Consider the following 22310-nt stretch of genomic DNA (forward strand, 5'->3'; position numbering starts at 1 on the left):
CCCGGCGAGCCTTCTGTCCTTGAAACAAAATAAGCTGATGATATATTCAAGTAGAAATGGAGCCTGGGGCACTAGTGACTCCCTAGAAGTGCAGCCAGGGGGTTAGATGTCACTCCAGGAGGCCCAGGAGGACCTGGGGAGGGGTCAGAGTTGATGACAGTTTCAGAACCACAGCATCCCGAAGTAAGGCTTCCGCTACTCTGAAAAAAGTCCTCCAGCTGTTGAGAGAGGTGGGGTAAGGGAGGGAGAGAGACGTGATTTGCATTTCATTTGCATTCCTTTGCATATAGCTCTTTTGATGTCCAAAGGCACAGAAATTTCCTGTCCCGGCTTCTTTTTCCCTTTCTTTCTTCTGTTCCTTTCTAACCTCCAGGCAATCCCCTATCTCCCTCTCTCTCTTCCCCACAGCTTTTCCTCTCCTAAGCTAAACAGGGACAAGGCGTATCAGGCTCAGGGAAGCTGATACTTTACACCTACCTTGCTCCAGCCCAAGGCTCAGGAAGCTGGTATCATAGAGGCTACAAAAACTGGAAAGCAGGTAGGGACGAAGGAGTTCTCTACATTCCCATTCTATCCCATCTAATTGAAATGATCTGTGAGTAAGTAGGAGAAAGAAGGAATCAAAATTGCTCACCATCCCCCCTCACCTCCGTCCACACATGGGACTTAGAGGGCACTCCAGCCTTCTATGCCTCAGAAAGGGCATATGAAGGAGGAGCAGGGAATACTGAAAGGTCTCTGCTGAGCCATTTGTTTGTTCTGTTCTCTGGAGCAAGTTCCCCTCCATGTGGGCCTCAGGTCCCTCAAATGAGGGGTTCCATGACAAGCAGCCCTGGGTCTAAATGCTGACTCTGTAGTCTACTAGCTGCGTTTACTTCTCCGAGCCTCAGTTTCCTCATCTGTTACCGAGGGCTAGCAATTGTACCTTCCATCTAAAGTTGCAGCGACTAAAATAAGGTGTGTGTTCAGCGTGAAGCACAGTTCATTGCGTGAATGAGTAAAAGAATGAATGTGAGGGGGTATCTGCTATCCTCTCCCCACCCGGCCCCTTCTGACCCCTTCATCCTCCCACCTCCACACTCCAACTGTGGAACCCACAGCTGTGCCTCCAACCGTGAACCTCCAAGGTGCTATCTGTGCCTCAGTTCCCACCCTTTCCCCACACAAACTCCATCTCCCCATTCCCCTCAGAACCCCAGACTCCTAGGCTGCTGGAGCCAGAAGCCCGTTCAGAATTGTCAAATATGAGCCTCTCTAACTTTTGGAAAACTAAAGCCCAGAGAAGAAATGTGACTACACACGAAAAAGGGCAACAGGCCCCAGATATGGTGGTCAGAGAATGAGACCCTCGGTGCACATGGCCACGTAAATAATATGCAGATAGACATATGGAAATCACAAGCACACAGGGGTATATAAGCTGTGTGTGGGCGTTCCTCCTGAATGATGGCAGGTGAGTGCAGCTGTAGGTAAGAAATGGACTTCAGGGAAGCGGCCAAACCTGATGTTGGGGAGAAGACAAGGCGGGAAGGGGGTGGGAGCGGGGGGGAGTGTTGAAGAGGAGGGAAGGAAGGAACAGAGGCTGAGAGTGTCCTGAGAGGGACCCCTTGGGCCTCCAAGAAGCCCTTGCTGCTCTCTTTCCTCAGCCGGAAGCAACAAGAAAAAGGTCATCTCCTCCCGTCTTTTCGGGATCTTGGGGAGGAGAGGTCCATGTGACTGGGGAGGTGGTGTACGTGGATCTGAGGAAGCACTTAAATGCTTCCTATTCCTCTGGGGCCACCGTAGCACCCACGGAACACTTTCTGATACCTTTTGCGCGTCCAGCCCTGTTCTAGGTGGTGGGGTGGGGGCAACAGAATGAAGCAATTGATCAGTTATCAACCAGGAGGGAAGCTAGGAAAAGGCCCCCAGAACCTGCCACAAAGGCTGTTAAGAATATGGAACTTGGCTGGGCGCGGTCGCTCATGCCTATAATCCCAGCACTTTGGGTGGCCGAGGCGGGTGGATCACGAGGTCAAGAGATCGAGACCATCCTGGTCAACATGGTGAAACCCCGTCGGTACTAAAAATACAAAAAAAAATTAGCTGGGCATGGTGGTGCATACCTGTAGTCTCAGCTACTCGGGAGGCTGAGGCAGGAGAATTGCTTGAACCCAGGAGGCGGAGGTTGCAGTGAGCCGAGATCATGCCATTGCACTCCAGCCTGGGTAACAAGAGAGAAACTCCATCGCAGAAAAAAAATGGCAATAGTCCTAATACAATGTACAGGTTGTGGGGAGGACTAAACAAGAATTAAAGGCACGAAAGATTCCTTTCAAGTATTGGTCAGCTCAGTGCTTGGCACACAGTGAAAGCACACCAAATGCTGGGTGTTATCAGGGTAATGATCGTGGTGCACGGTGGGACGGACGTGCCAGGAGGAAAGGACACTGTAAACAAGGTGTAGAGGCAGGAAAACCCAGGACCTGTTCTGTGCGCAGGAAGTAGCCGGCGGGACTAAGGGGAAGACACTCATGAGGAGTCCTGTCTAGGAAGGAAGGCGAAGCCCTGCCCTCCTGTCTGCACACAGCTTTATGGGCTTCCATGCAGACCATCCCTGGGTGACAGAACCACTTACTGGGACTTGAAGAGAGGGAGAGAAAGGGGTGAGCCTATGATGGGTGCTGCAAAGAGCACTGGAGTGGGAGTCCAGAGACCTGATTCCAGCCAGGCTCTGTCACTAGGGAAGCATGAACCTTTGAGCAAGTCACTTCCCAGCTCTGAAAGGTGGCTGTCACCAAAAGCCCGGGCACTGGTAACTTCTATATCTATCCTCTCATAGAGCCACACAGCAACCTGGGACCTGGGACAGGAGACTTCAAGGGGCAAGCAGGAAGCAGCTGTGTGCGCCTGGAAGCTGTGCTAATAAGTTGCACCCTGTCTAAATCCCACAATGCTGTGAGGATGCCATGGGGGCTAGGTGAGCTTGGCCACCTGCTCAGCTCCACAGAGAAGTCAATTCGCACCCGCCCCATTTTACAGATGAGTAAAACGAGCTCAGGGAGGTGAAAAACCTTGTCCCAGCCATACTGCTGGTAAGCGGTTGAGAGGTGAGATTCCGGCAGATCCCCGCGACTTCGCCAAACACTCTAGCTTCCTAGCAGGGCTTACACTTCAGGATCTGTCTAGAAGGAAGCTCGAGTTCAGGCTGGAGAACCTGCCAGGGCTTCCTAAAAAGGGCGAGCAGGACCAGGAGTTCACGTCGCGGCGGGCAAGCGGTGGGGAGGTGCTGCCATGCGGGGTTGGAGCAGGCAGGTGTTCCGCAGGATCGAGACCCGCCCCGGCAGCACCCCTGGCCCCCTCCCCAGGTCCCGAGCTCCACGTATGCAAATCGCTGCTTTGCATGGGCCCGGGGCCAGGCGCGGGGGCCCTGCCAGGGGGCGTGGCCAGCGGCCCCCGCCCCGCGCCGCGTGCTCACCTGGGGAGTGTGGCAATCCTGGCGGCGCCGAGTGTTGCCCGGGCCGGAGCAGCGGAGCGCGCGACGGTGGCGGCGACGGCTCCGGCAGTGGCTCCCGCGGCGGCGGCGGCGGCGGCCGGGGGCTGGAAGAAGGAGACCCTGGCTTCGCAGGGGGCCAGGCTGGGGCAGACGCGAGGGGCCTGGGGGGGCGCTGGCTTTGGCCCCGCCTGGGGCAGGATGGTGAATCTGGAGTCCCTGCACACAGGTGAGGGCCGGAGGGAATGAGCTCTGACAGGTGTCACCGCGTGTGAGCAGGGGCGAGGGAGAGGGGCACCGTTCTGGTGGGGGAGGGGGGCTTGTTTCCCAGCGGCCAGGAGAGGGCGCTGTGGATAGCGGGTCGTCCTGGGGCGGGCGCGGGTCAGTGTCTGGGGACTAAAGGGAGGGGTCTGGGATAAGATCCCCTAGAAAAGAATGAGGGTGGGGTCTGGTAGAGGGTGGGATGGCTTTGAAGCCCCCTGATCTGGGGAGTGACAGTTGCGTGGGACTTGGTGTGCTGAACTATCATAGTCTCAGGAGGTTGCAGGCGCTGGGTGGTTCACTCACTCAGCCAGGGGTGTGGACCTGGGAGTGTGTAAGTGAGGGAAATGCGGGTATCCACATGCTGTGTGTTGGTGCCCAGGTATATGTGTGAAATGGAGGCAAAGTGAGCATTTATGTGGTGGGGAGCTTAGGAGAAGTGGGTGGGGTGGCGCAATTACAGAGGCGCACCTGGGGCAGGGGCCATGCTCCCATGTGTCTGAGAGCCGATGGTGACAGGCACATCTTCTGGTGTGCCTTCTTCCCGTGTCCCATGCCTTTCTTCCCTAAGGGGTGGAACCCGAGGAGATGCAAATGTTTTGCCTGGAGTCAGGGTTCCCTACGTGAATGAATGAGAGATGGACATGGAGTGAACCCAGCCTCTCCATTCACCTTGCTGTGCCTCCTTCCACAGCTGGGCTAAGGCAGGAGCTACTAGTCAGCCGGGTTGGTCTTGGCCTGGAGCTTGGTGTTGGGGTGGGCCTTCTGGAGGTCACAGGGCCTGAGCAAAGAACAGGTGAAGAAAGCTGTACCTGCCCTGGCCATTTCTAACCCAGCAACTTACTCTCAAAGTGAGCAGGACCCAGTGATCTTTCTTTAGGGTTTTGGGGCTGTTGATGGGAATTTTGTTACCTAGCCTCCTTTCTGGGAGAGTGGGAAGGAGGCAATTTTCCAGACCCACCCAAGAAGCACAGCAGGCTGCAGGATTTGGCCCTTACTGTGGCCTACCCAGCCTGAAAGCAAGCATCAGTGAGTGCCTGGAGGGAGGGGACCTGGAGTGCCCAGTTCCCCCAGATGCTATTTCCCAGCAGGGCTGAGTGAGAGGCAGGCTGGCAGTGAGATGTTGGCGCTGAGTGGCTCCCTAGGACGTGCCAGAAGGGCTAGGTGAGGCGGAAGAAAGCATCCAACTGGGTGTCATCCAGTGTCTGGGGAAAGTCTGTTTCTAGACTGGGCATACCTGGGGGCAGATCCCCAAGTAGGTGCTCTCCTCTTCACTTCCCGCCGAGGAAGCCAGGGTTTGAATAGGAGCAAGACTCTTCAGAAAGGTGGGCCTAGCAGTGGATAAGAAGTTTTTTGGGACCAAGATCACAGACTTCCTGGGGGTTCTCCACCTCCTTGTCTACTGGAGGCCCCCACTCTGCAGAAGTGGGAGGGGGTGGGACATTTGGGACCCAGCAGAGAAGCAGCCTGGGGGCTAAGAGGATATAGCAGGGAGCCCTGGAGGATGAGGTTGAGACAGGGTCAAACCCCCTCTGCTTTCCCCAGTAGTGAGCTCCTGGCTGATGCTTCTCAGAAGCCCAGACACCTTCTCCCGCCTGTCCCTGTGAGCAGGGATTCCTGACACATGGGGGGACTGAGCTAAACGCCAGGTGGGGTGACTCCTCAGGGTGGCATCTCCGTCCATCTGGGGGTAGAGTCACTGATTCATCTCTCTCCATTTGCCTGCTTCCTCCTCAGCCCATTCCCCATCAGGGCTGTCTGGCCTCCCTGTGCATTTTCTGGGTCTTGGCCCCTCTGGAGTGTCTGAGGGTTCCCCTTCAGTGGCACCTCCAGAGGTCTCTGAATCTGGAGCTTCCTGTGGTCTCTCTCCGACTGGGTCTCTATTACAGGACTCTCTTTCCTGGATCCTCCTGGTGGGCTTTTCGGTTCGAGGTCTTCTTTGTAGGGTCTTCCAGTGCGTGCCCTGCTGTGGGGTCTGTGAAGGTGGGTCGCTCTTCCCTCTATGGCATATTTCATTATAGGTCCCTCCCTAGGGCCCCTTTGTCCAGGATCCTCTTTGTGGAAATGTGGTCTTTTTTAAGTCCTATTCCCCCCACCCCAACGGTAATCCTGCATGCTACTGATCTTGATAAACTGTACTTCCCCTGTGAATTCTCAGGCCTGGGCCCTTGGGGTCTCCTCCTTAATTGATTTACTGGAGGAGTTTGGATGGTGGAAGGAGGAGGAACAGGAGCACACAAACTAGGGCAAAGGCTTGCTCCCAGGTCCTCCACTCCTAGGACCCCACGCGCACAGCACCAATTGTCTTGCTCTGATAACCTGGGTACAAGCCCTGATTCAGGTCTGCCTGGAGCCTCACACCTTGTACTTTATAGAGCATCTTTCACATAGAAGCACAAAGATCTGAGCAGGCAGAAGGTCACCAGACACAGGGTCTCCGAAGCAAGAAGGGGTTCCTTGCTCCCTGGCTAAAAACAGGCAGGAGTAGACCAGAAGTGGCCAGCTAGGGAGGCCGATAAGAAACAAAGGAAAACAGTGGGAAGCCAGCTGGCGGGGGCACACCTGGTTTGCCCCAGGTGTCTCTTTTTCTGCCCTTCTCCTCACTGTGAGCTGTTCCCCATCAAGGTTGGGAAAGAGGGGCTGAGTCTCACAGACGGATGCCAATTAGAGCTCAGGAATTGTGTTTGGGTTGGAAGGGCCTGATGGTGGGAGTGAGAAGAAATGAGAGAAGTCTCCTCTGGGGGAGAGTTGGAGTCTTGGTTGGCTCAGAAGTGGGGCTGGTGGGTCCTTTGATGTCTCCTGATGGAAGCAGGTATGTGAGCAGGTATTGAGGGAGGAGCCAGAGGGAGCTCCTGTCCTTCCAATAACATGAAGATGGACACTAGGAGAGAGGGCTGTGGCTTCTGCTTTCCCTGAGTAGCCTGGTCCCAAGAGGTCCAGGGCCCTCAGCCTGCAGCCTGGGGGGAGCACTGCCTCTCAGGCTTTCCTCCCAGGGCTCCACAGATGTCTAAGGAGGGGTCACTCCTGGTCAAGTCAAGACTAACTTCAGGGTGTGATGGTGCTGAGTGGGACAGGTGAGGGTCTGTGGCTGGCATCTGGGCTCTAACACAGAGTAGCTGAGCCTCCCCAGGGAAGGGAGTGATGGCAAGGAGCCTACTTAGTCTCTGGCTGAGATAACACAGTGGAGCCTGGCCCCACCCCACACCTCTCTCACTCACCCCTGGCAAGTGCTGTCCGACAGGTGAAGGGTTACAGCGTCTCAGGGAGTTTCGGTGTTGGCCCATGTCTAGGCTGAGACCCAAAAGCTCGTCCCACCCATCAGCCTCAACCTCCTACCCAACAGGAACAGGTTCTCAGTGTCTTAGCATCCTATGGGACTCAAGAAGAGGTTTGACAGGTCATCTCACCCTGCCCCTCCAATCCTCAAGTGCCATCTTGTTGCTCCCATAATGGTACATCAAATGAGTAGACATCATGGCAGATGAGGAGGGGAGGGGGTTGATGCTTTTAAAAGTTATTTTTAGACTAAATTTTAGGCTAACTTAAAGGATGAATGAGATAGCTTTTAGGTGTATTTGAAGGGGAATGGGTGTTGGAGGAGAATTTGGGTTCTAGGAATAAGATTACAGTTTAGCTAAAGAAGTACCTTCTTAAGTGTCTGGAGTTTGTAATCAGCTGATTCAGGGACTCTGGTCATCATCCCAGCCTCATTGCCTCTTAACCTTTTCCTGTCTTCATGAACACTTTTTCTATGAAGTCAGAATCTGGAGAATCCTAATAGTCTCCCAGATAAAGGACAAATTATCTGAGACAGAAAACCAAAGCTATTCCTTGTAATGGGGCAAGGGGTTAATGGAGGGGCATGAGAATAAGACAGGAAGGGAAAGGGACTAGCACCTAAGCCTAAGTGTCTGTTTAATTAGCTCATTTATTAGGTGCTGACTTTGTGCCTGGAACTTCTTTGCTGGCAGTTTTCATTCAGTATTTAATTTAATCCGCACAAAACCCCTGGGAAGTATGTATCACTAGTCCCATTTTTAGGTGAGAAAATTCACATTCGAGTATGTGGCTAGGGTCCCCCAGCTAGTTAGTGATGGCATTGAGATTAAATCCAGGTTTGTCTGATGCCAAATCCCATGCTCTGAATCCCTGTGCCGATGAAGCAAATTGAAACCACTGGCGGGGGAGAACTTCCTCTGCACCTTTCCAGCTATCTCTCTCTGAGGGCCTTTTTTCAGCACTGTTGAAGAATCCCCGCGGTGAAGTCTGAGCTGAGCAGATCTGCGTTAGGCAATGCCCAGCTCCCGGGGGATAGTACTTCATGGGTGGGACAGGGGAGCCCGTTTCTCCATCGGAACAGAAGGCCAGCAGCCACAGAGGCCCTTTGCAAATGGGTGGTCCACGGTAGTTATTCTGCATATTCGTGCATGACAAACTATACAGAAAGTTTGAGACTGCAGCAGGATGGACCGAGGTGAGACTCAAGAAACCCCTCCCTAAACACATGCACTGGTGCAGGGAGGGCGGGGGAAGGCGGCAGGGTCTTTCTTAGAGCTCTGTGATCACAAAGTGCAGTGTAGATTGTCTGGTCAGTGTTCCATGGAGCTCTAAGTGTTGACCTTGGAGTCTTCCCTCAATTTGGCTGGTCTCGAGAAATTCCTGAAACCACAGTGACTCCTCACTTTCTCCACTACTTCTGGGGTATTCTAGGCTGTCAGTCTCTGGATCCCCAGTCTCCGTCTTGTTTGGCACCGAAGCTGCTACCCTCCAGAGGTGTGCACCTCGGCCGGAGCCGCACACTTCATGCCTCACACACACGAAAAGAAAAAGCAGGTTTTCTGCCCTCTTTTCTTGGGGCACAGGCCCACCGTCTTTCCTCATCCCGATCATCTCCAGACCTCGGCGTCCAGACTGCCAACTGCCTGATTACCTGATGCAAATTAAGACTGCCTGCTTGACTGGGATTGGCTGCGGAGCCGAGTATGCAAATTGGCTCACCAAGACTTTATCTGGTTCCAAAGAGTTAAAGTGCTGCCCCAGAGAAGCGGGGTGTGGGGGTCAACATGATTTGAATAAAATATTCTTCTGTCTTTAAGGCTTCAGTCTTTGGGTGGTTTAATCAGGAGAGGAGCGGAGAGAGAGTTGGTTCAAAGTTGTCTCTTTTCTTCCCCCTGCTGACCCCAAGAGGAGACTCAGGGGCCTCCCACATAGGTGGTGGCAGCTGTCTGTTAAGGGTAAATGTTTAATTTATTGAAACGAAGCAGGGCAGAGAGGCCGGACCAGCAGCACTTGGGGGCTGAGCCAGGGGCCTGGTGTAGGTATTCTCTTTCTGTGGGGCACTGACCGGCTGCCATCCCTTTCTCACTGAGCCAGTTGAAGGAGTAGGAGAGAAGGTAAGGATCCCCAAAGGACAGGATCTCCAAGGAGGACAACACAGGAGCTAGGGCTTGTTCCCCAGACAGTGGGCTGACCTCTGAGACGGGACAGAGTACCGGGGCAGGACACGGGGAAGAAAAGTGACAAGGGCGAGCCTGGTTTAAGGGTACTCTTACCTTCCAGGATGGGGTTATTGTGGGAAACAGAGCTGGGGAGGCAGGGTGGGAGGGATAATCCTTTTGCTATTTAAAAATAAAATAAATTCCTCAGATCCCAAAGGTAATGAGTGTTGGAAATGGGAAGTGTCCCCTCCACCCGCTTGTTAAATTTTTACCAACTGAGTCCTGGTGATAGAAGGAAATGGCCATGAATGATGCAAAAGGTGAGAGACCCTGCAGTGGCATCGGGGAAAGGGGAAGAGAAAGGCAAGGAGAGGAGGCGAGCACGGGAGGAGGGGATCCGTGCCCCCAGGCTTATGAATATTCTAATGGTTGTATGTTCGGGAATCAGGAATTTGAAAGTCTGATGGTTGTTGTAATTACACATTCATCTTTGCTATTTAGTTAAAGCCACATATGTCATAGCAAGAAAAATTGTGACCTGTTATTAAAATCAGTTGTGTTTTCCCTGCAGATATCAAGATGAGTGGGGATGTAGCCGATTCCACGGATGCTCGCAGCTCTCTCAGCCAGGTGGAGCCAGGTAAGGGTCTTCTCTTCTGGGGGATAGAGCTGGAATGTGGGGGCGGGGGGTGGGGGTGGGGGTGGGGAGAGTTGTTGGGAATTGTTGAACAACTGGTTTCTCTTCTTGCTTGGTCTTTCAGCCAACCAGACCTCAAAGCTAGGTCTTAGGAACTAAGGGAATTCCCTGAAGACATGGGATATGATTCTGGAGCCTTTGAACAGTAGATATCGCTCCACAGTAGAACAAAACCTCTGGAACTAGGCTAGGAAGGGACCAGATCCTTAAAAACACAGCAAAACCAAAAAGGTTCAGGAGCAGCTGTGTTCTAAACTGCTGTGACTGGCAGAGGCAGAACCTGTGTTTCGTAGATGGGGACCAGTGCCTTTTAGCCCCAGATACCTCTGTAGCCCTACTCAAGGCACTAACCAAAGAGGCCTGTGGACAAATGCTTCTCTTCCAAATAATGTGCATGTGGGTGGCAAATAGGCTCAGAGAGGAAGTCTTGGTGCCTGGAGATGACTTTGCTTTGTAAAGAAGAGAAAAAGGAAGTCAGTAGTCCCAGCTACTCAGCAGGCCAAGGTGGGAGGATTCCTTGAGCCTAGGAGCTTGAGGCCGGCCTAGGCAACAGAGTGAGAGCCTGTCTCAAAAAAAGGTGAGAAGAAGAAGGAATTGAAAAGAAAGTTTCATAGCTCTCTATGTTTACCTCCATAGTCCAAGCCTTGCTTTGAAAGCTCCATATAATTAAAAATAACTTAAAGATGAGTATAAATTGTAACATCACCAAATAACTTTAATAGCATTCCAGCCAGACCTCAATTAGTCTTTCATCTGGATTATTAGAGACACAGAAATTAGAAGTGGAAGAGAATCAATGTCCCCCAGAGCTAAAATCTTTTTCAAGTCTTCTAGAGAGGTCTAGTTCCATTCTTGAAGCTATGAGATTCAGGATCAGGGACAAGATAATTGGGGGTCTTGGTGTGCGGGGGACATCCACAGTATATGCATTTGCCATAAACTTTTCTGCTCCCCAGTTTCATACTGAAACAATGTCTAGTTGCATGGGTAGTAATACACATCAAGCTACAGTCTTTCTATTTTGCTTTGTTTATGTACAGAGGCAGCCAGACTGAGGAGAATGTGGGCCGGTCACACTCATGTTTAAATTGATTAATTAGCAGAATACGTTTTACTAAGGGTCTGTGGAGAGGGGCACCTGTTCTTCCCAGTTGAGAACAAGATTTCCTTTTAACTCAAAAACCTGAGCAAGACTTTAAATTCAGTTCAGCTAGAGAGTGACAGACACAGTCCCCACACTGACACCTTCCCATGAGAAAAATCAGCCCAGGAGCCATTATCCAGAGAAGCTGGATAGCCCTTTTTTGGAAGCACGCTGGTTGGAGCCAACTCCTTTTACCTGGGGCCCATTGCCCCAGGTGTGTGGGGGCACAACTAAGAGAGTGTCTGCCTGGGAAGAAGACCACGCATACCAGCTTGCACTGGTGTTCTGTCACTGTGACCAAGTCAGGGTAACAGTGTTAGGAGTGAGAATGAGCCACGTAGAACCCTGAAAGGGGAGCCAGGAAAGGGAGGAAGTTCAGATCCTGGTGAGCGTTAGGAAGGTTAGTGTGTTATGGTCAATCTGAGTAATCTGGCTTCCATAAAGTAGGTTAAGAGAGAAAGAATCCAGACATCCGCTAAGACCTTCCGAATCTGTCTCTTACCTTGGGTTACTGCCAGTTCAGCCAGTTCAATACATGACCAGCCCCTTTGCCTCCCTAGGAGGTGGGAACGGATGACCTTTGAAGAGTATGGATCTAGAATCAGACAGACCCGGGATGAAATTTGCTCTGCTGCTTACTGGCTGCATGACCTGCAAATTTATCCTTGTCCCTTTTGTAAAGGGGGAAAAGTAATGCCCAATTTACAGAGTGGGTTCAGAGTTACTTGAGATGATGTCTCAAGCCCTTAGCACAGTGCTTGGCACATGGCAGCTGTAATCGTCATTAAGATTCTGGAATAATCATTGCTGCTGAGTATTTCTGGCTCATTCCCCGCTTTACTCCGGCCAGTGCCTCAGCCTGGAATATTGGTTTTGCTGCCTTCACCATTTAGGCAAGGATTCTGCATGGGTCCCTTTTCAGCTCCAAGGAGCCAGTGATGTCTGGAACTTTGCTATTACCAGGAGATCTTTCACTTGAGGGCTCCCTGGCTGGTAGCATCAATACTTAGGTGATCTTCAAATTACTGCATGTTTTTAAGGGCAAGAAGAAAGAGGTGGCTAATTAAAGTAACCAAACTTCCTGGAAAGTCGTTCTGACTCATTTTTTTACAGAAGAAAGCTTATTATGAGTCACAATGGTTACCAGCTTGGTTTAATGGCTTCCTTTGGATTTTAAAAGGCAGATTCACCTTCTCAGCAGTGTATGAATTAAGGGGTGGTTTGTCTCTGGGTTTTAAAGGAACTATAAACAAAGGTGACTTAGAAAGCCCCAGCTCCCTGAGAGCACCCTCTGTGCTGTGTGAAATCCCCAAGGGATATTGGGGGTAGGATCTGGGAAAGGGAGGTAAACGTTCCCATTCACAATGGCCAGCAATGCCCAGGGGAGCATTCTCAGGGCTGGACACAGACCTCCTGACTGGTGGAGACCTGGCTGGGCAGTACATCCTTTCCTTTCTCTGGCCTGTGAGGCAGCCGAGGCACAGACGAAGAATAAGTTGCCCAAGAGCTCAGAATTCCTTTGCAGCAGCACAAGGGACCAGTCAAAGCTCAGGGCCCCGGTTCAGTACTCTTTCCTCTTTCTTTTTCTTTTTATTTATTTATTTATTTATTTATTTTTGAGACAGAGTCTCACTCTATCACCAGGTGCCAGGCTGGAGTGCAGTGGCGCAATCTCGGCTCACTGCAACCTCCGCCTCCTGGGTTCAAGCAATTCTCCTGCCTCAGCCTCCCGAGTAGCTGGGACTACAGGCACGCACCACCACGCCCAGCTAATTTTTGTATTTTAGTAGAGATGGGGTTTCTCTACGTGGGCCACGATGGTCTCCATCTCTTGACCTTGTGATCCACTCACCTCGGCCTCCCAAAGTGCTGGGATTACAGGCGTGAGCCACCGCACCCGACCCGTACTGTTTCCTCTTTCTACGTTTCTGAACTATCAGCTTTTCTGTCTTTCCTACCTACTGCTTCCTTAACTGTTGTTACTTTTCCTCCACTTCTTTTTTTGAGACAGGTTCTCCCTCTGTTGCCCAGGCTGGAGTGCAGTAGTACAATCATGGCTACTGCAACCTCAAACTTCTGGCTCCAGGGATCCTCCTGCTGCAGCCTCCCAAGTAGCTGAGACTACAGCCATGAGCCACTGTGCCCAGCCTTTACTCCATTCTTGAGGCTGACAACAATTTCTTTCTGTTCTCAATTAAGTGGTTGTTGAGAATATAGCCTTACCCACATTCCAAAAGCCCCCAGGTCTGTAACTGACAACCCCCAAGTGCAGATGTAGCTAACCCTGTGACTTTTGACTATGCCTGGTCACATCATTGCCTCAGTCACAAGGGAGGAAAGAACAGAGGGTCAGGAGGAAGGAGGAAGAGACTGTAACATTCACAGAGCCTCCTCCCACCACAGGCACATGCAGGCAACTTTATTTACAGCATCTCATTTAATTCTTACAATTAGGCTACGAGATAGAGACATGATTAACTTCATCTTCATTGATGAGTAAACTGTGGCTCAGAATGAAACTAACTTGCCCGGTATCACACAGCTTATAACCAGAAATCAAACTCATCAGGCTTGTCTGACTCTATCAGCCTCTTATCCTGGGTCTGCCATTAACTCCCTGCACGTTACCTTGGCAAGTGTTTCCCTACATGGACCTTTATTTTTCCTCCCCATAAAGGCAGGGTTTGGACTAGATAATCTCTAAAGGCTGAATTTTAAAGGAGGTGTGCACAGTTCTGCTTTTCACAATTCTTTCTGTCTGTTTCCAGATCTTGCATTTTTGTGCAGGTTTCCTCAGTTCTGAGCTCTCTCCCTCCCTCCTTTTTCCTTCCCCATTCCTTTCTTTTCAGCTTCCCTTTCAGTCTTTTCTCCTCTGACACCCACAGCTGTCTTCTCTGTTTGGGCTCTGACCCTCTTCTCCGACATAGCTTGGCTTGTAGTTGTACAACCAGCGTCTTTGGAGGATAACTTAGTGGCAGATTCTGGGCCCAGATGAAGAGCATCCCTGTCCTCAAGGAGTTGTCCTTCTAGTGCAGGAACTCATGTCTGCCTGCGTAACAGTGACGTGTGTCTGTAAGGGTGTTCCCAAACACGTCATGCATTTGGCTTTAACAACAGCCCTATGAGAGTAGGTATTTTTAGCCTACTCACAGGTGGAGAAATGAGGCTGGTGATGAGAAAGAACCTTAGTTAGTTTTCCCCAAGCTCCCATACCTTGAGAATGACAGAACTAAGCCTGAGTCTTTCTGATGACTTTCTACCTAAAGATGGTGGTAGGAAGACTGGGAGTCAACATGGAGAACTAGGGACAGAGGACATAAGACAATGTTACCTGTCCGGACATGGTGGCTCATGCCTGGAATCCCAGCACTTTGAGAAGCCGAGGCAGGCAAATCACTTGAGGTCAGGAGTTTGAGACCAACCTGGACAACACAGCGAAACCCCATCTTTACTAAAAATACAAAAATTAGCCGGGCATGATGGTACGTGCCTGTAATCCCATCTACTTGGGAGGCTGAGGCAGGAGAATCGCTTGGACCCAGGAGGTGGAGGTGGCAGTGAGCCAAGATAGCGCCATTGTACTCCAGCCTGGGCGACAGAACGAGAGTCGGTCTCAAAACAAACAAAAAAAAGGACAATGCTGGCATTAGAGGAGGTGCCAGAATTATAGAGGCTGGCACGGAGGGGCTGGAGGGGAGCCAAGTCCCCCACAGGTAGACTAATCTAGTCCAAGAAGCCACAGTTCCTCCCAGCACCCCCATATCCCTTAGGCTCAGTTGTCATTTGGCAGGGGTTAGGACCAGGGGCAGGGGGTGGGGCTTCAAACCCAGAGGACTGTAGAGCAAGTGCCTTGGCACCCGTGCTCTGCTCAGAGATCTGGGAAGGAAGGACCCCAAGAGGGAAGCCCAGGAGAAAAAGGGGGAAGCTAGAGACCAGGGAGGGGACTGGGCTTTGTCAGCCACCCCTTCCTGTTGCCCTTTCTTCCTGGCCTCCCTTGTCTGGTCTGTGAGGAGGAATGACTCACATCGGCCCCACCCTGCAGAAGGACCTCAGAGGCGAGTCTGCTGTTTGGGGACCCTCTGCAGAAAGTCACCCCACCTAACCCTGGGGATTTTCAGCATGGCTTCCAGAAGGTACGGAAATGATTTAGAGGGAAGCACTACTGAGGCCCAGGAGGTTGGTGATTCTCATAAGGTCCCAGAGAAAGAATGAGACCCTGCTGCCTCCAAGAAAACCAGCTGAAAATGACAAGTGAGAGGTGAGGTTCCAGGTGGGAAGAGGCAGAAGACTTTTAGAGATGAGTGTGATTTTTCAGTCCAAATATTAATAAAACTATTCTTAAGATGGCAGAGAGGACAGGAGAAATCTAGTAAGTACTTGACAACCATTTTTATTTATTTAGTTTTTTCAAGACAGTGGCTCACTCTGTCACCCACACTAGAGTATGGTAGGGTGATCGTAGCTCCCTGCAACCTTGAACCCCTGCACCTGAGTGATCCTCCTGTTTCGGCCTCTGAAGTAACTGAAACTGCAGGTGTGTACCACTATGCCTGGCTAATTTTTTAAAATTATCTTTTTGTAGAGCCAGGATCTTGCTACGTTGCCCAAGCTGGTCTCGAACTTCTGACCTAAAGCAATCCTCCCACCATGGCCTCCCAAAGTGCTGAGATTACAGGCGTGAGCCATCACGCCTGGCTGACAACCATCGCTAGATGAGGCACATGTGTGAGCATGTGCGCGCGCACACACACACACACATTCACACTCCCTTTTTATGATGAAATGACAGAGCAAGTCTGAACTGTATTTGTATGATGGTGTATAATTTTCACAGTGCATCATTAAGTCCTGCATGCACTTGTGCCCAGGACTTGAAATTCCTCGTCATAATGGGAGGAGAAGGGTAGAGCAGGAATAAAATGAAGGGGTGGGCTAGGTGGCCTCTAGCGTCTGCTCCTCAGTCTGTACTGGCTTCATCCCCCACCTCACTGGAAGAGAGGAATGAAACTGTAACTCACCAGACATTGAGGGGTCGTGATATTCCTGATACGAATTCTTGACAGGACATCTTGTCCATGCCTTTCTCTTCTTTTGGAGACATTTCAAAACTAGCCCTGGAAAATGAGAGACTCTACTTTCTTAGAGACTTATTTTTTTTTGTTTTTTTTACATCTCTAAGAAAAACCCTTCCCTCTTTTTTTTTTGGTTTTTTTTTTTTTTTTTTTTTTGAGACAGAGTCTTGCTCTGTTGCCTAGGCTGGAGTGCAGCGGCATGATCTTGGTTCACTGCAACCTCTGTCTCCCAGGTTCAAGCAATTCACCTGTCTCAGCCTCCCAAGTAGCTGGGATTACAGGCGTGTGCCACCATTCACTGCTAATTTTTTGTGTTTTTAGTACAGAGAGGGTTTCATCATGTTGGCCAGGCTGGTCTGGAACTCCTGACTTCCTGATCCGCCTGCCTTGGCCTCCCAAAGTGCTGGGATTATAGGCATGAGCCGCTGTTCCTGGGTGTGGCTGCCTATTCTTACAAGATGCCATCCTTAGTGCCTGGAAGTCCTTTCTTTTCTCTCACCTAAGAGCCTCATGCTGCTGTGTAAGTCCATTGTCTCTTGTTCTGTCCTTTTTTTTTTTTTTTTTTTTTTTTTTTTTTTTTTTTTTTTTTTGAGATGGAGGCTCACTTTGTTGCCCAGGCTGGAGTGCAGTGGTGTGATCTTGGCTCAGCATAACCTCTGCCTCTCGGGTTCAAGTGATTCTCATGCCTTAGCCTCCAGAATAGCTGGGATTACAGGTGCACGCCACCGTGCCTGGCTAATTTTTGTATTTTTAGTAGAGACAGGGCTTCACCATGTTGGCCAGGATGGTCTCAAACTCCTGACCTCAAGTGATCCACCTGCATCCTCCTCCCAAAGTGCTGGGATTATAGGCATGAGCCACCGCGCCCAGCCTTGTTCTGCCCTTCTCAGGGTGGCTTCCACCCCAGCTTGTTTCTGCTTTCTGTGACAGGGAAGTTCATAGGTGCTGATTCACCACTCAGGCTTCAGACTGTGGCTCCATGCACCAGATATCGCAGGGAAAGAGCCTGTGGTGCCAGGAGTTGCCTGTCTGCCTCCACTGCTCAGAGAACCTTCTCAAATAAAACAGCCACAACAGCAGCTCACATCTGTACCATGACTTACAACTATAGATACTTCCTCATCTATAGATTCCCAGGCCAACACCCAGGACTAGGGTAAGCGGCAGGGCAGGATCATGCAGTTCAGATGAGCCATGAGGAGCGGGGCTAGTCCTGCCCGATGCCATTCCCTCTTCCTCTTGGAGATCTCCTTAAGCAAATGGTCACCCCTTGACCCCAGTTGCCACCTTTGCAGCCCCCAGGAGAATGTGGACTCCTTTTCTGTTCAACCAAAAGGGAGAAAAAGGAGAGGGAACCTGGTGCAGGAGGCATCCGTGAGCCATCTTTTACCTTCCAGAGTTCCCTTAGTTTATGAGTGGTCATTCCTTAGAGCACTGCTTCTCAGTCTGAGAGGTGGAGGACCAGTGTTTATGTTTCCAGCCCATCACAGACGTGTACCTAGACCTACTGTACCCGACAGCATGCAGCTTGCACACACCCATGCACGCTCAACCACGCCCAAACGGGCTCACACCCAATTCAGCTGGAGGGTCCCACTGATGGAGTGCTTGGATGTGCTAACATTTCTAAATTTTTTTTTTTTTTTTTTTTTTTTTTTTTTTTTTTTTTTTTTTTTTTTTGAGTTGGAGTCTTGCTCTGTCACCCAGGCTGGAGTGCAGTGGCATGATCTTGGCTCACTGCAACCTCTGCCTCCTGGGTCCAAGCAATTCTCTTGCCTCAGCCTCCCATGTAACTGGGACTACAGGAACATGCCTGGCTAATTTTTGTATTTTTAGTAGAGCCAGGGTTTCATCATGTTGGCCAGGCTGGTCTCGAACTCCTGACCTCAGGTGATCCACCCACCTTGGCCTCCCAAAATACTGGGATTACAGGTGTGATCCACTGCACCCACCTAGCGTTTCTAAATTCTCACACTCACTGTTTGTCCATATCTGGTCCTGGACCTCAACAGTGCACAGACCAGCTTTGGTCGTTGGACCATATCTTCTGGTACCCTACCTTCGTGGAGTTTGCGTTGTGTATTAGAAAGTCCCTTTCCTGTGACCTCCATGAGCAATGGCTCCACCCGACCCTGGGTGCATCTTCCTATGACCTCCTTAGCATGTCCTCTTGGAGATATTGGGGGATGATGATGGGGGAATCCAGCAGTAGAAGGGGGTCCCAGTCTGTCCTTTGCTGGCAGGGGTGGCATGATACCCACCTACCCTGCAGACTAGGAGACTGAGCACTGAGCATCATCCAAAGACTCAGGCCACCACAGCTTTCTGGGCCTCAGTCCTTCACTAAGGCACCTGAAATTGCAGACTCCCCCAGCCCCAAGCTGGGAGTAAATCCTTTTAGTGTTTTGAGTTCACCCCCGACCCCCACCCCAGAAATGATTAGGGCAATGAACACCTGCCTGTGGAAGAATGCTGAAAAAGTAGAAAAAGAATTCAGAAAGAAATGAGCAACCAAATTAGGATAAGTCTTAGGGGCTTGAAAAACAGCCAGATCCCAGGCAACTGATAATGCAGCTTCAGCCTGTCCCAACCCAGCCCCCAAGCACCCACACAGACAAATGGACACACACTTCAGACCCCAGAGTGCAGGGTGCACCTAGAGGCCGTCTCTCCTCTGGTCGAGTTTGTTCTTTCAAGGCAGATTTGGGTCCTTTGGGGGTGGGGGTGGTTTGAAACTGTTGGGGGGGTGGTGGTGGGCAGAAGAGATGGCCGGTTGGAGCTTGGGGCCAGTATTTGTTTTGGGTCTGTGTAGACCCCTCCCCCACCTCAAGGGCTTATACAGGATGACCCACCCCTAGGACTGTCTAGGAGGGGAAGCAGTGGAAAGGGGATGAGGAGGAGCCTCTCCTCTCATCCCCACTCCCACAGGCTTTGGTTTGGAGGAAGAGGGCCAGTCAAGCTGAGAATGCTTAAAAGGGGAGTGGCTTGAGGTCACCCCAGGGGCTACTGGAGTTCTCCCTCCCACACTGGAGCCTGGGGGATCTGGCAGGACAGGGCAGGAAGCTGACCAGAGCCTTCAGAAGTGACTGGGTTTCATTCCTATGGGCTTCAGACACCAAGAGTTCAAAGTGCCCACTTGGGCTTTCCCTGGACTGGTAAGCTTGCTGGTGGGCGCTCCTGAAGTAACAGCAGATCCCTGGGAGACTCAGGGAGGGCAGGCCTTTGTGCCAAGCCAGGAGCATGGGAAACAGCTGCAGGCATCTACCAAAAGCATCAGTGCTGTTGTTGACTCAAAAAATAATAGGTGTTCATTTGCATGGCATTTTACATACAGGTTCCACATACTGCCTTTCATCTCCTACCACTGGCACCACCAAAGCCCCCCATGTCTCTCTTCTCCTGCCTGCCACCTCTGGGGGCCTCATGGTCTCCCCCAGACTCCCGGGCTTCCCCACCACAGCCTAGCCCACCCTTGGCTTAGCCCAGCTGGAAAAACCAGCAGTTGGTCTTGCCTGGGTGTGCCTAGTCCAGGTTTGTACGAGAGGTGTGGGCAGGTGGCCTGGCATATCTGGACCTCACTGGGCTCTTCACCTGGGGACATGACACTTCACCTGCCCCAGTAGGGGGCTTGCCCACCCTTCAGCTGCTTGGGCTGGAAAAAAGAATGAAAAATCTAAACCAGGGAGCCCAGAGAGGTGCCTAAAGGAGAGGAAACTGGGTGGTTGCTATGACGATGGGGTCTCGGAGCCCAATTTGCATAGGGCGATGATTTCCATACTGCAGGGTGAATTTCCATATCCCTGCCTCAAAGTCTGTTGGGGTGGGGAGGGGGAGAGGTCATTTGAAATTCAAATGAGGATGATTAAGGTTTTCTTGAGGAGGGAAGCTTGGACAAAAGGGGTTAAGCCGGCTGGCAAATGTCGGCTCCAGGGCTCCAAGTTATCAAAGGGAGGTGTGTACTTGGCTGGCTCCCTTCCCACCCCATCTCCACGGCCCAGAGAGCTGGGGTTGGTCGGAGGAGACCAGGAGCCTGCTCTGGGCTTGGTGTTAGGACTTCACAGGAGAGCCGGCTAGGTCTCTGTCCTTTCCTGCACCGGGGCTCCGTTTAGCCCCTCGGTGTCCTGAGGACGTCTGAGCTCCTGGGAAGGACCCCTGAGTGGGTTCTGGGCTGGGTCCACACCTTTCTACCTCTGCTGACCTTGAACTGATTGTCTCAGGTTGTCCCTCAGTGAGGCCGGAGAGGAATCCCTGCACTCTCTTGTTTGGCAGAAGAGGTGTGAGAACAGATGGATTCTGGACTCATCACCAACCTGTGACCTCACATGAGTTACTGTCCCTCTTGGGGCCTGAGTTTGTGCATAAGATGAAGGATCTGAATCTGAGGGTCTCTAAAACAACTTCCAGCTCTGAGATGCTGGGATCTGTGAGCACACACTAATCCTTTTGACACATCAGTTAGTATTTGTCAGGCTCTCGGAGCAGTGTGAATCGCTGCACCCCTTAGTGTCTCTAATGTGTTAAGAAGGGCTCCTCTGCTCTGACCTTGGGATAGTTACTTAAAGGCTCCGTAACTTTATGAAACGGGGGGTAATAATAGTCGCTACCGCATAGAGCTGCTGTGAGGATTCACGAGTTAACATTTGTAAAGCACTTAGAAGAGCGCCTGCCAGATGATAATGCTATTTGCTATTATTAGTATCAGGAAGACAAAGTGTCCACATGGTGGGTGCTGTGCCCCACCCGCCACTCCAGGGAACCTCAGTTAGGAAATAACCTGTTTCCTGGGCAGGCTTGCCTGTATATTCACTCGTGATCAGCACGCCGTCTTGTCCACCACACACGTCCAGGACTCTCGAGTTGGAAGCATGCTTCATTGACTGTCACCCTACAAGAAGCCCACTCTGCCACCCAGGGAGCTGCATGTGTCACATCCACTCACTGTGGGCTCCTCGTGTTGATCCTAACTCAAGTGTGTCTTTGCTTCTTAGGAAGCAGGCACATGGCAGGAAGAAGGGGAGGGAGCTGGTGGACACACCTCCTCCTCCTCCCAGGACCTAGTGCTGAGAGATGGGGCAGATTCACTGACACTAGATGTTAGGTATAGTTCCAGAAGACCTAAAAGTCCTTTTTACCCTTGAGTTTCTGCAGCAACTTCATATGAGGCTTCATTTGGAGACAACATGTTATAGTATGGACAGCCTTTGCTGGTAGACAGATGTGGGCTTGAGTCCCTACCCAGTGATTTATTAATCAGTAACCTTGGGCAAGGTAATTAACCATTCTGAGCCTCAAGTTTCCTCATCTGTAAAATGGGGATAATAAGAACACCCACTCACAGGGTAGTTGTGAGGATTAAATACTGTCATGTGTATAAAATGTTTACTACAAAGCTTGGTGTGTAATAAATGCTCAATAAATGTCAGCTACTAATTAATCCTTATTATTTGAAAACAGTGTTCTGCTGCCAAAATGTTTGAAAATTCTCTGATCTTGCCCTATTTTCCTATTTTATAGGGGAGGAGACTGGGGTCAGAGAAGGGGGATGATTTTCCCAAGGTCACAGCAAGAGTTCAAGGCCGATATTTCCTTAGGAGCCATTTCTCCGCCCCAGAAACAGGTCCTCTGTCCTTTGCTTTCATTTTGTTGCTTTCTGCTCTTTTGTTCTTTCCTTGGACAAAGCTTCCCCTCTCCCAACACCTTTCCCTCAGAAATGGCCCAGCATCAGGTGGCCTGCTGCTGCCACGTCTCAGGGTCACCATTCCCTTCAATTCTAACTTTTAGGGGCTCTCTGTGACCCTCGCCTGGGGTTCTGTGGCTCTAACCTCTCACTGGCTCCTCCACAAGGGTTTCTGCTCTGTTCTCAGGGCCTCTGAGTGCGCCTCTTCTCTGCAGTCCAGCCCTAGGGACACCGCTCCAGAGAAGAGGGGAGAGCTCTGTAACTCCTGCCCTCAGATCCTCAATGAGGATCAAATAAAAAATGGACATGGAAGTGTGCTGTAAAATGAAGGAACAACTGCAGGGCATGTCACTGTGAACCACGCGATCTGGTGGCTAGACAGGGACCTCGGAGCCACGACTTGGAAATCTGAGTTCCTTCTCTCCAGCTCTGGAGCAAATGACCTTGGGCAAGTTACATAACCTCCTCCAGCCTCAGTTTCCTTATTTGTAAGACATTGTGAGGAATGAATGAAATGAGAGTCTATCTGTAGCAGTTTTCTTTTTCTTT

At 51.0% G+C, this 22310-nt stretch overlaps 1 protein-coding gene across 1 annotated transcript in view; it reads left to right on the forward strand.

Annotated features, from left to right (window-relative positions):
- The first annotated feature begins 3523 nt into the window (after nt 1–3523).
- Nucleotides 3524–22310, forward strand: part of POU2F3 (POU class 2 homeobox 3) — an 82465-nt gene continuing 63678 nt past the window's right edge. Inside the window, exons 1-2 of the mRNA XM_037736749.1 lie at nt 3524–3701; nt 9743–9811. Of these exons, the coding sequence (XP_037592677.1) occupies nt 3674–3701; nt 9743–9811 (97 nt within the window). The 5' untranslated portion in view covers nt 3524–3673. The remainder of the gene's footprint in view (nt 3702–9742; nt 9812–22310) is intronic.

Source organism: Cebus imitator, unplaced genomic scaffold (assembly GCF_001604975.1).
Source record: "Cebus imitator isolate Cc_AM_T3 unplaced genomic scaffold, Cebus_imitator-1.0 Scaffold28, whole genome shotgun sequence".
In the NCBI taxonomy this organism is placed as follows: domain Eukaryota; kingdom Metazoa; phylum Chordata; class Mammalia; order Primates; family Cebidae; genus Cebus; species Cebus imitator.